Genomic DNA, 15,049 nt, shown 5'->3' with positions numbered 1-15,049 from the left:
GTTTCAACTTTCTCTGAAACCGCATTGTTGGCATATTTTGAAGAATTGTGCAACAATATCTCGCCATCAACATTTTGTGGACAGAATACTCAATGCTACGACGATCCACACAAATATTCCCATTCATCATATGAAGTAAGTAACTAACCCATTTTATTATTCTCGAATAAGTATGTATGTGGCTGTCGTAGAAAAAGTATAGTATACAATCGTAACATTATGAAGGCTATAAAAGTCTCGTACCTTACTTAGGCCACTCGGCAAGCCTTCGTGGCCTAACCGCGGTACTCAACTTTTATAGCCTTCATAACGTTACCGTTATATAATATACTATTTTATCATGGGTCCTGTGAGGCAATTTCATGTTCCAATGATGTTTTTGACTCGGAATTTGTCACTAATTTCATATGAACTCGCATAGTGATGCTTTACAGAAGCTAGTTTGTTGGGTTAATGACGTTTGTGTCAATTTTATTTACCCTTTCGGGCTACAGAGCGCTGTTTGGTATATGGCTTGTTTGAAAGACATGTGCGACGCGCCGGCGCGCCGATGCCGCCAGGCATTTTTGCCAAGCCGCCGCCTCCCGTCATTAAACGGCGTGACCTTGGTGGTTACTAAACTGCTCAAACTTAGTATTTGGATACATTTTTGGACTTTTTATGCAATATTTTTTACAACTCCCAATAAAGTTAACTATGAATAAAATATTTGTTATTGAGCAGTAAGAAAGATGAGGGACTTTGGTATGAAGTTTTTAATGGCATGCAAAAAACAGCATGAGGGGAGATCGGTGTACGTCTTTGCTCTGGCATACGGCTTGACACATTTGGTTACAGCGCTTACGAGAATACCAGAGCCAAGGTCTTTTCCTGTTGGATCTTCTATCTATCTGGATGACTACCATGTAATCCATTCAAGATTTCAGGGCTCCTCGAAAAATACCCGCTGTGTGTAGAACTATTAGGCAAGGCTTCGAGGTGTCCTTTTATCTCGTTTTTTGGTCTTCGCCGGCCTGGCTGCGATAGTACGGTAACCATTCAGTTGCTACTTTGGCCTGCCGATCCGGGTATTATATAATACATGGGAAATTAATCAGTGCTGCACGACACAAAAAACAAAACCGATTTTCTGTATAACTTATCTGCATCAAACTCAAATTTATATGAAGAGAGCTCCGGACCTCCGTTTCCAGTGCCATACCGTTCTCTTTTTTTCTCGACACTCATAAATTGACCGAGCACGATAGAATCCCTATGGTTGTGCTGAAGGTGTGTGCTCTTTCGATACCAAGGCCTCTTTATCAGCTTCCTAAGGCCTTCATAAAGAAAGAGTACCTTGCAGATTCAAGGACATTTAGAAATAAATCCTTCAATGGAAGCCAACATTAATAAAAAAGATTTTTTGCCATCAACGGATAATTATTAGAGTAATCAGTGTTGTTTACTATCACGTGTTCATTTACATGTGTCATTTAACTTAACTTACAGTTTATAAATAAAAGTATACGTAGTACACCTATATTGATCAATGAAATGAAATGAAATGAAATATTTATTTTCCAAGTAGGCATATTACAATGCGCTTATGAACGTCAAATAAAACTACGCCGGCTCTAACCCTACGCCTCAGCCTCGAGAAGATTTCAGTCCCCCCTCAGTTGGAGGAGGGTATCCACTATGGGACCGGCAAGAAACTCGGCGGGCCACTTCTTTTCAAAATATTACATCTTATAATTAACAAGCATTAAAAAAAACAAGATACAATTTAATAAGCAAAAGTATTCATAAAAAAAAAATATTAACACAAGAAATTATACAAAGTACAAAGCTATTACTCGTATGATTATTAATAAGAGATGTTAGAGATGTATAGAGTCTCTAAGTGTCAAAGTACATCTAAAAAAATTATACATGAAGAAAAAAGAAACGAATCAAATTTTCAAGAAATATTTTTAAGTAAGAAACATGAAATTCAAGGTCACGACAAATTTACGCCGAAAACACGCTGCCGCCGCCGATTTTTGGAAAACGCCGCTGCCGATCATTTTGTAATCGCCGCACACGTCCTCATTTTAAATAACACAGAAAAACAAAACAAAAATTGGGAATTAAATTCCGCTCAATTCTCACGCCGATTTCACGCCGGTGAAATGATCGGCGGCGTCGGCGTGGCAAAAATGACCGGCGGCGTACGCCACGCCGGTCGGCGCACACCTCTACTACACACCAGCAAGTGTGCCCACTCTTATACAAGCTCATAGACTTGATGCGTGCGACATAAAAGTCACCGAGCGACTTTGTCGCCCGTGGGCGCACCCTCTAAAGACCGACATTTCAACCATAGAGAACAATCTGTTGTCCTCACAACAATAGTTCCAAGTCCCCAGTGTGAATAAAATTGGAAGTGTCCTTAAGCCTAAGGCGTACAGGGTAAAACGAACCTTGATGCTTAGCATAGTTACTACTCTACCAAATAATTTATTAGGTTCTACACATGAATATTAATAAGTTTTAGAATAAAATACTGAAATCTAGGTCTTGTGAGTTGTTATAGTTAATTATGTTCGATAAAGCTGCCTAACAAGTTTTACGTAAATAACTATAGTTTGATCAATTTACGCACTAACACTAGTGTGTGTTGTACTGTTGTGTGTTCATCTAAAGTAGATACGCAAATCATTTTGCGATTTTTATCGAGTTTCTGTTTCCTAAAGTAGTAACGCGTTGCAATAATGAACTATGAGGTGAGTTGGAATAAAAGTTATCGGCTTTAAGTTCGCTCTGTCGGATCGCAGTCAACCTAACACGATCATCCTCGCTTCGCTCAATGTCGCACCTTGCCTCTGTCAATTAAGCTTAAATGGTTGCTCTTGGAGAAAAAGTATATGAGAAAGATACGTAATTACAATTTCCTACATAAGGCACTGGTCCCACCGCGAGTTAGTAAGCTATGAGTAGAGTTTGCATTATCCGACGGGTTTTTAATATTCGAATAATTCGGATAATACAATTTTTATTATTCGAATATTCGAATAATTCGGATAATTTCGGATAATTTATTAAATGGAACAAAATTAATGTTCCAGGTGCGTACAAGCGTGGAATTGATAACGGCTGAGATAGATGAGAGCCATAATGCGAAATTTACCTACATATTTTATTTATTTTTAGTGTAAATCAGCAAACTGTAGAAATTAAAACACACCTAGCTCTCTATCTTTAGTTCTATGACTAAAATCTTGCAATCAGATAGTGAGCTGTTGATATAAGACAGTTAGTAGTAGTGATTAGTTAGGTGTTAGGTATAAGGAGAAGTTTTTCTGACAACAGCAACAACTTTATTACCTTGGAAATGGATAGCAGAGAGGATGGCTTGTGTAGAGTGGAACATGAGACAATATCATTGGATATGATGATGGTTATAGGGCTATACAGCGTTGTCATATTATCCGATCCGATATCGGATGTAGGAAGGAGAGGTCAAAGGCAAAAATCAAAGATGGCGCCTTTAATGATTTCGAGAATGTATAGGAGTCGGTCCTTCGCTCGATCGGATCGGATACTCATCTTAAATCTGCGGGGGCCCTTCCGGATACACTTAGACCTATCGGCCATCGGGATCTTTTGTACAATTACCCCCTTCGATCCTAAGATCCTTCAGCTATTCAGGAGCTTCTCGACCATCTCCACGTATCGGATGATGAGGCTCATGGGTAGCTCTCTGATGTCCTTTGGTACTAGGTAGCCTGCTCCAAAGTTCTTCATTTTTTGTCTGGCGAGGGCGTGACATTCACACATTAGATGTCTGACGGTCTCTTCCTCTTCGCCGCACATGCGACAATCAGTGTAGTCAGCGTGTCCCATCTTGGCCAAAATTCCTTTGATCCCGTAATGGCCTGTAAACACCCCTTTATAATTTGGAGTTGTCTTTTGCCTAGCTTTCCTAGCTTTTTGCTCCATCCAGAATTCCAGATTCTACCGTCCGCATAAAGAGCTTTGAATGCTTCAGACCTACCAGGGCATCCCACTCTTTTTGGTGATTATTAGCCTTTGTTTGGTCTTTTATAGCCGTTTTAATGGTTGCTTGTGAAAGGGCCACAAAAGGTTCCGGATCTATGAAGTTGTCTTCAGATCTGGCCTTGGCAAGTTTATCAGCATTTTCATTGCCAATTAAGCCTTCGTGCCCCGGTATCCATACCAGTTGCACCTTCTTTTGCCTTCCAAGCTTGTTAAGAACTTGGATGCCGTTTAATACCAGTCTAGAGTCAACTCTGGGCGATGTGAAGGCTTTGAGTGCCGCCTCTGAGTATATAGATATTCTTTCCTTGGGTTATTCTTATGTACACAGGTAATTATTGCGTATGTCTCGGGCTCTCGGCTTGGAAGACAGTAGCATAATTGCCCATGCTGATACTACCACTGTAGTCACTAGTCATTTGCATAAATGCCTACGCCCGTGCCAGATGCCATCTTGGACCGGATCGGATACTTAATATAAAAAGTTTAAAACTCTTTTCGTAGGCTCTAAAAAAAGCGTCCTGGTCAGGGTCTTAGAACAGGAATGAGCAAATATATAGGTACTCGTTCAAAACAGAATAATCAAAAAAAGAGAAGACCAATTAGTCGAAGACACTTCCTACCCAGGTGTGGATTATTTTAGACATTAGTTGCACAGTGCCAAAGTAGCAACGGAAGGGGAGAGGTGATAAATAAGTCAGTAAGTAAATTCTTTATTGTACCACCAACATAAAATATACAAGGCATCAAATTTAAAAGAATGGAGAAGGAGGAGGTGCAAAGGTGAACTTATTTAAATATTCAAATCCAAAACGCCTCAAATTGCTTGGCAGCGATTTGATGGGTTTTAGTTTCCAATCCAAGCTAATCAGTAGATCGACTAAGATATCAAAGTATAAGTGGTAATTAGACCGATTTTTGTGTACGTATGTAACAAAGGACTTAAAAGGAAAATACCTTATATTTCTTAGTGAAGTGGAGGGAATTCTGGCGTACTAAATTGCTATGGAACTGATAACAGCTAAATTCGGAGTGAGGCGCTAAATTTCAATTTCAAAAAAAAAAGGGACCAGGAAATCTAGGTATAAATCTCCCTTATTAAGTACGGTTTTACAGATAACTTCTATAGTTAGCTATTAGCAGTAATGAAAGTAGGTTGGGGTAACGTTTTCATATTAAAAATTATAATTGAACGTTTTTCTGTTTTTAGGGTTCCGTAGTCAACTAGGAACCCTTATAGTTTCGCCATGTCTGTCTGTCCGTCCGTCCGTCCGTCCGTCCGTCCGTCCGTCCGTCCGCGGATAATCTAAGTAACCGTTAGCACTAGAAAGCTGAAATTTGATACCAGTATGTATATGAATCACGCCGACAAAGTGCAAAAATAAAAAATGGAAAAAAATGTTTTATTAGGGTACCCCCCCTACATGTAAAGTGGGAGCTGAATTTTTTTTTCATTCCAACCCTAACGTGTGATATATTGTTGGATAGGTATTTAAAAATGAATAAGGGTTTGCTAAGATCGTTTTTTGATAATATTTATATTTTCGGAAATAATCGCTCCTAAAGGAAAAAAAAGTGCGTCCCCCCCCCCTCTAACTTTTGAACCATATGTTTAAAAAATATGAAAAAAATCTCAAAAGTAGAACTTTATAAAGACTTTCTAGGAAAATTATTTTGAACTTGATAGGTTCAGTAGTTTTTGAGAAAAATACGGAAAACTACGGAACCCTACACTGAGCGTGGCCCGACACGCTCTTGGCCGGTTTTTTAAATCATCCAATTAACCGAATATTCGATAAGAATTGAGTGCGTGAGGTGAGGCATTCTGCTTACTTCTTGTCCACGAATGCTTTCTTTGTTTTGTAAATATTAGTTTGATTTTGAAGATAAATAGGTGTTAACTTGTGAGCAATACCATTATCCGTATTAAGAATTGATCGAAATTGGTTTCAGTGACGTCTATCAATTAAATATATTACTTATAAATAAAAAATAATGTTTTTAGAAATTATCCGTTTATCCGGATAATTTCACGTGGATTATTCGAATATTTTCGGATAAAAATATTGGCGGATATTCGAATAATTCGGAAGACAAAAGATAAGCACTCCCGAGTCCCGTGCAAATAAAAGATACACGGCGATATTGATAGCTCACCGCTGGGCCACCGGCCAGTAACTATAAACATCGCCGTGTCTCTTTTATTTACGCGGGAGTGATTATTTTTTGTTCGTTTTTATAGACGATAGCTCATAGTTTACTAGCTCGCGGTGGGACCAGTGCCTAAAACAATAATTAAATGTTGTAGTTAGGTTGGTTGGGACAAAAATGCCTATGTAAAGCATGATAATAATGATAATGTAAGAGAGTAGAGACCTAGAGACTGCACGATCCCACAGTCAAACCGTGAACACTGTTTTGTGGGACATTGTTGTAATGTAAACTGTTTATTTGTGTGTTAATAAATACAATAAATAATAAAGGAATATAATCGTCTGTCACAAAAATGTAATTTAAAAAATGTGAACTGAAACATTTTACCTACATGTTTTCTTAAACACTTTTTTCAACCTTTCAGTAATTAATTTAATATTTAATTCAACACCATTCAACCTTCACTGCTTGTTTACAAATATGTTTACAAAACTATATTATGTTGTCTTTATAAACATCCCTTCATAATTGGTTGCGCGCATAGGCATCGCAATGACATGTTAACTAATACCACTAATTAAGAGCCAGAGGATGTAACGCAGTCTCTGTCCAGAAGTGTTAATAGTTGGTCTGACGAATGGGAAAATATATCTTACTGTATTTTTTTAATTTGATTAAATATTAAAATGGTGTTCCATTGTTGTTGTTTCTGTAATGATCTTGCAGGGAATTGTTTTCTGGTACGTAACGTACTGACTGTTTGGTATTAATGTGTTATTTCCTGAAAACCATGTGGAATTCCTATGTTTCCACCGGTGCCACGTGCCCGTTAATATCGTCTGATAAACTACGTTTGTAACGGCGCTATTCTTGATACATAGTTTTCTTGATATATAACATCAAGTCAAACCGTGATAACTGTTTTGTGGGACATCGTTCAAATGTAAACTGTTCATTTGTGTGTTAATAAATAAAATAGAAATGAATTTGGATTTGCGTGACGATTACGATTCGTGCTGAAGCTTAGCTTAATTATGTAGTATAGATGTGGTTATAGTTTGATACGTTTTAAAATCTAAACATGTTTAAATTACATGTTCATAAAACATTTAGAGCGTGGTGTATATAGAGGCACAGAATATATAATAGTACAAGTACAGAAGGCCCACTGCTTTGATGTTTCCGAAATGCCGCCTTTTTAAATACCTACAACATTCTTACAAAGAAACGAGCCGCACGTGCGCGGCGTCCCGTGATAGGGTTTACCAATGGATCCAAACGAATTAATACTCATATTAAATGTTATATTATTATATTCAAGTCTTGAGTACTTTCTAGGTATATACGCTGTATTTATATATTTTTGTTCAAGGTTCCAACATCACAAGCCTTATTGAACTTTTCCGTGGGACTTAATCAGTAGTAGATCTGTATAAGAATGTCTTTTGGTATTTATTTTATTCAATATGTCTATTTAACTAAGTATTATTAGCCATTCCACCCGCGGACATCGCTTAAAAAACCTCGCGACTTAAAGTAACAATAGAAAGTGCGAACGTGCATTCCGTGAGAATGTGCGCCACCCCTGAGTAGGCCGCGAACTCGCGGCCGCCAGGATATACTTGTAGCGCGACGATAGGATCGCGGAGTGAGCCGCCCCTGATAGAGGGGAACTTTGTAAAAATTTCGTCCATGCTAAATAGTGTTTTCCTTTCAGGAGGACGTGTGCTACGTGGTCGCGAAATACGACTACGCAGCTCAGGGCGCCCAGGAACTCGATCTCCGCAAGAACGAACGCTACCTCCTACTGGACGACTCGAAACACTGGTGGCGTGTACAGAATGCGCGCTCTCAGTCCGGTTATGTACCTAGCAACTACGTCAAGAAGGAGAAGCCTTCGCTCTTTGACAGGTAAGAGTCATCAAGTAACTTACGCAGCGCAGGGCGCTCAGAAGCTCTTGATCTTTGTAGGAACGACTACGGCCGACTGGAAACACTGGTGGCGTGTACAGAATGCGCGCTCTCAGTCCGGCTACGTACCTAGCAACTACGTCAAGAAAGAGAAACCTTCGCTCTTTGACAGGTAAGAGTAATCAAGTAACTCACGCAGTGATGGGTGCCCAGGAGCTCTCGATCTCTCTAAGAACTACTGAACTACTTATGCGCGCTCCCAGTCGGGCGTACAACCAGTAATTGCAAATATTGAAAAGCACGGTTCTATTCACGTTTATTGTATTGCTATTAGTCACATGTTTCAGAACAAATCTAGTGAATTCGACTAGATTTGAGATGATAGCGATATAAATATAATGAAGGCGAGTAAATGAGCCGTGCTTTTCAGTGTTTACAAATATGTCTCACGAACCTTTAACGTCTACAACAGTAATTTCGAAAGGGTTCTCCGCGTAAAAGGTTGGCATTGGGAATCCATGTTCTAAAAAACGTTTGATCTCATTTTGACATGACTCGCAGTTCATGCTCAAGTGTGAATCCCGCTCCTAATAGCTCATTAAGTCGTCATCTTCATGAACGTTTGCCGTCATATCATCTCCGGGACTCCTATTAGTTATTCATTAGTCATCAGTGTCATTCATCACAGACAATAACAAAATTTTGTCGTCATCAATTGTTTCTGAATGAATAAAGTTTGATCGAACTATGTATAGGGAAAAATATTTTGCCAGGTGATTTAATCTCAAATAATTAACAACGCAACTCAGAAAAAGGACATTAGTAACATGACCTATTGACCATGAATGATTATTCTAAGCTTTTAGGCAAGTACAGGAAGTGAATATTCATTCAGGTTGTCATCTTTATGATAATAACATTAGAAATTAATGTTTACCTCGTTTTCTTGAAAACCCTTCTTAGTGAACTTGTAAGTACGACATTTGGAGTAAATAATAATATGTTCCAAGTTTCAAGATTTTATTTTTATAGTTTTGGTTATGCATGTATTCTTTCCAGTTTATCTTTCAGTATTTCGCACTTTTAGAACGGAAATAACCCCACTCTAGGGATTTATTTGAGGAGTAGGTCACTTTCGTTCTAAATGTGCGATTAATATAACACCTGTTTGATATATTTCTAGCAAATTGTCACATTTGTTTCAGTATTAAGAAGAAAGTGAAAAAAGGTTCCGGTTCGAAGACGCTACCCTCCAACAGTTCGCCCGTCCGCGGCGGCACTGAGTCACCAGGCGCGCGGCGCGTCGCCGAGCCCACGGAGGCGCTAGGGACCGCTGTCGTCAAGTACAACTACCAAGTAAGCTCTCATTAAATCCCTTATTTATAATTTCCCTAGGCCATTGCACATTTAACTCTCTTCAATAAGATGTTATCCTATTATGCACAAATTGTGCAGCACAATCTTTCCTCCGTCGAACGACACATAATAACCCTAAAAACTTGCTAAGTGCCCCAACAATCTTGAAATAGAAACACAAATTCTTAGGCAGCCCACTTTGACACGGGCCTTGACACGCTTACGAAACTCCTGAAATGACAGGCGAAAGTGGGGAAATTCTGACACGTAACCGTAACTCCCTACGCAAGTTGGAGGCTGTCAACCTCGGGCTACCTTGCAAAATTTAACTTGCTCGCTAGTAAACATGGCGTTCTTGTGCTGCCGACTTCAGTTCCCACTGCAGACTAAACAGAGTCACCAATGGCCCATTTCTCAAAACTGAAAGTTACAAGCGGAAGTCTCTTTCCAACTTGTCATATTAGACATTGACTTCCACTTGTAAGTTGTAACTTTCAGTTTTGAGAAATGGGCCCCTGTTCAGTACTCGACATACGCACGGGAGGAGACGCGCGGGCGGCGGGCGATCGCGACGTCATCGCGGCAGGCCCGCGAGCAGCGCGCGTCACACACACTCACCTACAAGTCCCAGTTTTTTTTCTTGCAGCTCCTACAAAATTATTTGTCTGTTATTTTCAGGCGCAACAACCCGACGAACTGTCGCTGACCAAAGGCACCCGGATCCTGATCCTGGAGAAGAGCAATGATGGCTGGTGGCGGGGGCAGTACCAGGGCCACACCGGATGGTCAGTCCCCTTTTTACCCCAGAGTGTTCGCACGAAGCGCTTCGCCTCTTCTATTCTTATGCGCACTGCCAAGGAGTGGAATTCCTTGCCGGCGGCTATATTTCCGAGCTCATATAACCCGGCAACCTTCAAATCAAGAGTGAGCAGGCATCTTCTGGGCGAGCTCACTCCATCGTAGACCACGTAGATTAACTAACTAGACTAGACTAAGACTAGTCAAAGGCAAATGCCTTTGGCTATTCTGTGGCCAAGAGTAAGCCCATTTATAAAAAAAAAACTATGAATAAGAGACCCCTCTTGTTTACAGAGTCCCTGTTTCAGCTCTTTGAATTCTGATGCCGACAGACAGCTAACTGTCACTGTCTGACGGTAGATGCCTCCATGCCACCCCAAAATGTATACATAAGGAAAGGATTGGAATGATTTGCGAGAGTCCGGGGCTGCTTTCGTAGCTCAATTGGTTAAGAGTGACCGCCCGGACTGCGGTTGATGCGGGTTCGGGTCCCGTCGGAAGCCATAATCTGTGTTCCTGTGTATGACAATGTTTAATTAAACTTCCTTTTTTGTTGAATCTGCAGGTTCCCTTCCAACTACACGAGCGAGGAAGGCGACGCGGAAGATCCGGTCCACACTTACGCCATGGCGGAGAACGTTCTAGACATTGTTGTGAGTATAATACCTATATTCTCTTTTATATACATGTCATGAGCGTCTTAATATGCTTGAAAAGATATTAATTTATATTCAGGTACCTAAACTTTGTAATATCAGTGCAAGATAGGTGTTTTTGTTTCAAATTTCATGTATTTTTGATTCATACAAATCTTATTATTCATCACGAAGTAGCTCAAAAATTGCCTTTGATGTTTGGAAGTCAAGATACTTAGCCAACGTAACAATCTCTTAAGGCCCAGCCACGACATTGGTCTAAGCGCGACAGCGGTGAGCGGCAGCCATACGTGCGAATGAAAAGTCCCATCGCTGTGTCTCGCTTCAATGTATGGCCGCCGCTCACTGCTGTCGCGCTTAGACCAAGGTCGTGGCTGAGCTGTTACCACAGAACTTTATTTAGATAGAAGAAACAAATTCATATATTTGTATAGGGGCCGAGCGTGTCAAATTTTGTACTGAAGGGTCATTCCAGCGAAACCGACACCACAGGCATAAAAATTAAATAACTTAATTTACATTTAAATCTACATCTAGAGAATAGAACATTATGCCTAATTTTATGAATCAATGAGTTTTTCCTTTTTATGTCATTTTTTTGCATTTTATATGTGTCCAAACGTACCCCTAGCACTAGTTGTCTAAGGTGGCATATATATACCCTAAGTTGGCAGCGCTATTTCGCGCTTTTAATAAACATTATGGAGAAAGTGATATGTGTAAAAGAAAATATATTTAAAGCTGTTTAAACCAGTGGCAAGTAAATTTAAATTAAGTTTCATGGTTAGGATTTATTGGGCGTCTACACAATGTGTAACTCACGTCCCGCCCGTCACAATAAAACAAAGTTTTTTCTTGTTTACCCTAAAAGTATCTAAACTCTTGATGTCTTACTTTGTGAAAGTAACAATTAGGTTGAGGTTGGTTATTTTAGCTAAAAAACGCGTTGCTTTTGTGAATAAAAGTATACTTTTAACGCTTTTCAAAGTAGGTCCCACCCGTCACAGTGACGGGTGAGCAAAATGGGTTATCTGATAAAACTTGAGTTAATGAGTATAAAATCCTTCTTTTAAGTTTAGTTAAACCTAACTGGGTTATATTAAAGCAAATTATATGTCTAATATTGCTTAATTCGGTTGTGGTATTACTTTTTAGAACACAATGAATGCAATGAGGCCTATGAGTCAGGAAGAAGTCTTTTTCATTAAAACTGGTAAAATTTTTGACATTATTTCTGACCCACTGATAAAAGTATGTGGTAATAGACTGTTTGACAAGGTTTGACAATTTTCTGAACCTTTAAAAATTCAAGTTGAAAAAATATTTTTTTTGGTTTAATGCTCTAAGAAAACTACTGAAATTATTACTTGTAACATTAAATAATTAATAAAAGAGCTGATTTAAAGTAAATACAAACGAACTGTCTTTATATTTTTCATATATTTGTATACTCAAATGTTACTCGTCCCACCCGTCACAAAGCGCTGTCCCACCCGTCACAAGCATTGAGAAGCAAAATTATTTTTGTTTTACGAGTTATTTCCGTAAATTATACTAATACCTAATCTATATAATATCAGGAATTAAATAAAAAATGGTTGTTTAACAAAAGTTTCGTAGTTTCTTACCAATTGCGAATTGTGTAAGTCAAGTCGGAGAGGAGAGGCACTTTGAAGTCCCACCCGTCACACTTCTTATACCATCAATTTCTCATAATAATAATGACATTTTCATATTTTTTTTGAAGGTACAGTACGCATTGATTATTCAAGTAATTGATAATGTCATATTTAATACGCTAATTGTTGCCGTTTGGCAGAAATAAAGCAAAATGTAGGCAAAAAAGAGTATAAATATCCCACCCGTCACAATGGAATGACCCTGAAGTTGATTCTTGCCTGTAATTTTAAATATGTCTCAGGCTCTTGATTGTTCATAATTTTTGTGTTGTTGCAATTGAATATCACCTAACGAGGCATTTTTTATGTTTTGGTTGACTTCAACTTACAAAAATTGACGCCCGAAAGCTGCAAGCTGCGAGTAAAGACGGACAACTCAGTGGATTTCACTGAGTTCATTTGACACGCTAAGTAGATAAGTTTGCTTGATCTATGGTATATATGACATCTGTGGCTGTTACGCTACACTTCATTAGCGTATCGAAGCTAGCTCTCTATTGCCCTTCCTTATTGGCACGATAGAGAGCATATGAAGCATAGGCGATTTTGACGTTGGCTAGTATAACCGCAATTTCGAATAGTCCAAAAGTTGGCATCAATATCTGAGAAACAATTTAACTGTGCGAGTTTTGCAAACTACTTGAACTTGGCCTCTATAAAACCTTATTTCGTTTGGTTTGTTTCAGGTGGCATTATACTCGTTCACGTCAAACAATGAGCAAGAGCTATCGTTCGAGAAAGGCGATCGACTGGAGATCGTGGAGCGACCGCCCTCAGACCCGGAGTGGTACCGCGCCAGAGACTCGCGCGGGCGCCAGGGCCTCGTACCGAGGAACTATCTGCAAGAACTCGCTGACTACCTCGCCATGCCATACAGGTAGGATTAACATCAAAATAGACGTCGCATCTAACAACAAGTACCTAAGAGTTAGAAAGGGAGAACAACTGGCAGGCAAGTATGGTCGCACGATAATGATAAAACATCTGGCCGCCCCTGTCGCACTTACAAATAGTGCGATAGGGACCGCCATCATTTATCGCGCGACCATACTTGCCTACCTGGAAATAGTAGAGAGATCACCCGGTGCGACGGAAGGATTTACGGAACTAATTTGTTCCGTCTATTGTCCTTCGAGTCGTCGGTGACCCGAACCCGACCATCCTTAGAACTTTTACATTCCTTTTTGCCGTGTACTTAACACAGCAAAAGAGAGTGTACAAGTTTCTAATGGGTCGACAACGCGCACGCGACACTCCTCGAGTCGCAGGCGACCATTTGTGACGGTGACGCTTTCCATCAGGCGGATATGCTTGTTTGCCACCGACGTAGTATAAGAAAAGGGCTCTCACTAGCCGTGGTAGAAAATCGGGTCAATGAAAAACGGTGATTTAATTTTGATGATGAATATTTTCAGTGAAGCGACGGAAGGCGGGCGGGCCGTGGCGGGCCCGGGCGCGCAGGGCCGGGCCTGGTACTACGGCGCCATCACGCGCACGCAGTGCGACACGCTGCTCAACCAGCACGGACACGATGGAGACTTTCTCATCAGAGACTCCGAGACTAATGTAAGTCATCATCCTCCTTGCTCTGTCCTGGCATTTGCCACGGCTCATGGGAGCCCGGGGTCCTTTGACAACTAATCCCAAGATTTGGCGTAGGCACTAGTTTTTACGAAAGCGACTGCCATCTGACCTTCCGACCCGAAGGGTAAACTAGACCTTCACGGGAAGCATGGTCGCGCGATAGACGATAAAATAGCAGGCCGTCCCTATCGCACTATTTGTAAGTGCGATAGGGACGGCCTGATATTTTATCATCTATCGCGCGACCATGCTTCCCGTGCTGATTGGAATTAGTCCGGTTTCCTCACGATGTTTTCCTTTACCGAAAAGCGACTGGCAAATAACGAAAGTCGCACGTACTTACCGCTAGGCTACCAGCGCTTCAGACTAATGTAAGTAATGTCACAAAATATAATTAAAATACAGTCGACTACAAAGAGATGTATCCACTTTTTCACTTTATTACAACGCAATAAGGTGAAAAAGTGGATACATCTCTTTGTAGTCGGCTGTACAAGTACAGAAAGCTAACTGACAATGGGCCTGTCAACGAACCGCACGCGAGCAGCCGACATTCAGTTCTATTGCGCAGCGAGAAAGTCGTCAATGTGTATGTACAGTCACCGGCAATAAATAAGTGATGATTTCTGTACCTTGTCGCTGTAAATTGTTTGACAATTTCGCATGACATTTCAAATAAGACGTTAATGTGACAAGGTATAGAAATCATCACATATTTATACTGAAGGAAGCGCGGTATGAGCCGCCCCTGGCAAAACGCGTGTTTTTCTTAAATATTAGTCTTAAAGTTTTAGGATTTGTTTTTAAAATACTGTTTCGATTTGTATTTTATTTGGGTGTAAAATACACGATTTATACGAACCTTGATTTCTCGCAACGTTTAGGATCGTACTT

The 15,049-nt window shown here is 40.1% G+C and overlaps 1 protein-coding gene across 1 annotated transcript in view; it reads left to right on the top strand.

Annotated features, from left to right (window-relative positions):
* The window catches only part of LOC125227291 (cytoplasmic protein NCK1), a 32,495-nt gene that overhangs the window by 11,016 nt on the left and 6,430 nt on the right, over positions 1-15,049 (top strand). The window contains exons 2-7 of the mRNA XM_048131564.1: positions 7,889-8,082; positions 9,288-9,438; positions 10,117-10,223; positions 10,802-10,889; positions 13,258-13,448; positions 13,987-14,137. Coding sequence (XP_047987521.1) covers positions 7,889-8,082; positions 9,288-9,438; positions 10,117-10,223; positions 10,802-10,889; positions 13,258-13,448; positions 13,987-14,137 — 882 coding nt within the window. The remainder of the gene's footprint in view (positions 1-7,888; positions 8,083-9,287; positions 9,439-10,116; positions 10,224-10,801; positions 10,890-13,257; positions 13,449-13,986; positions 14,138-15,049) is intronic.

This window comes from Leguminivora glycinivorella, chromosome 6, assembly GCF_023078275.1.
Source record: "Leguminivora glycinivorella isolate SPB_JAAS2020 chromosome 6, LegGlyc_1.1, whole genome shotgun sequence".
NCBI classification, from domain to species: Eukaryota; Metazoa; Arthropoda; class Insecta; order Lepidoptera; family Tortricidae; genus Leguminivora; species Leguminivora glycinivorella.
The sequence above is the reverse complement of the archived record's forward strand: the minus strand, read 5'-3'. Positions and strand labels throughout refer to the sequence as shown.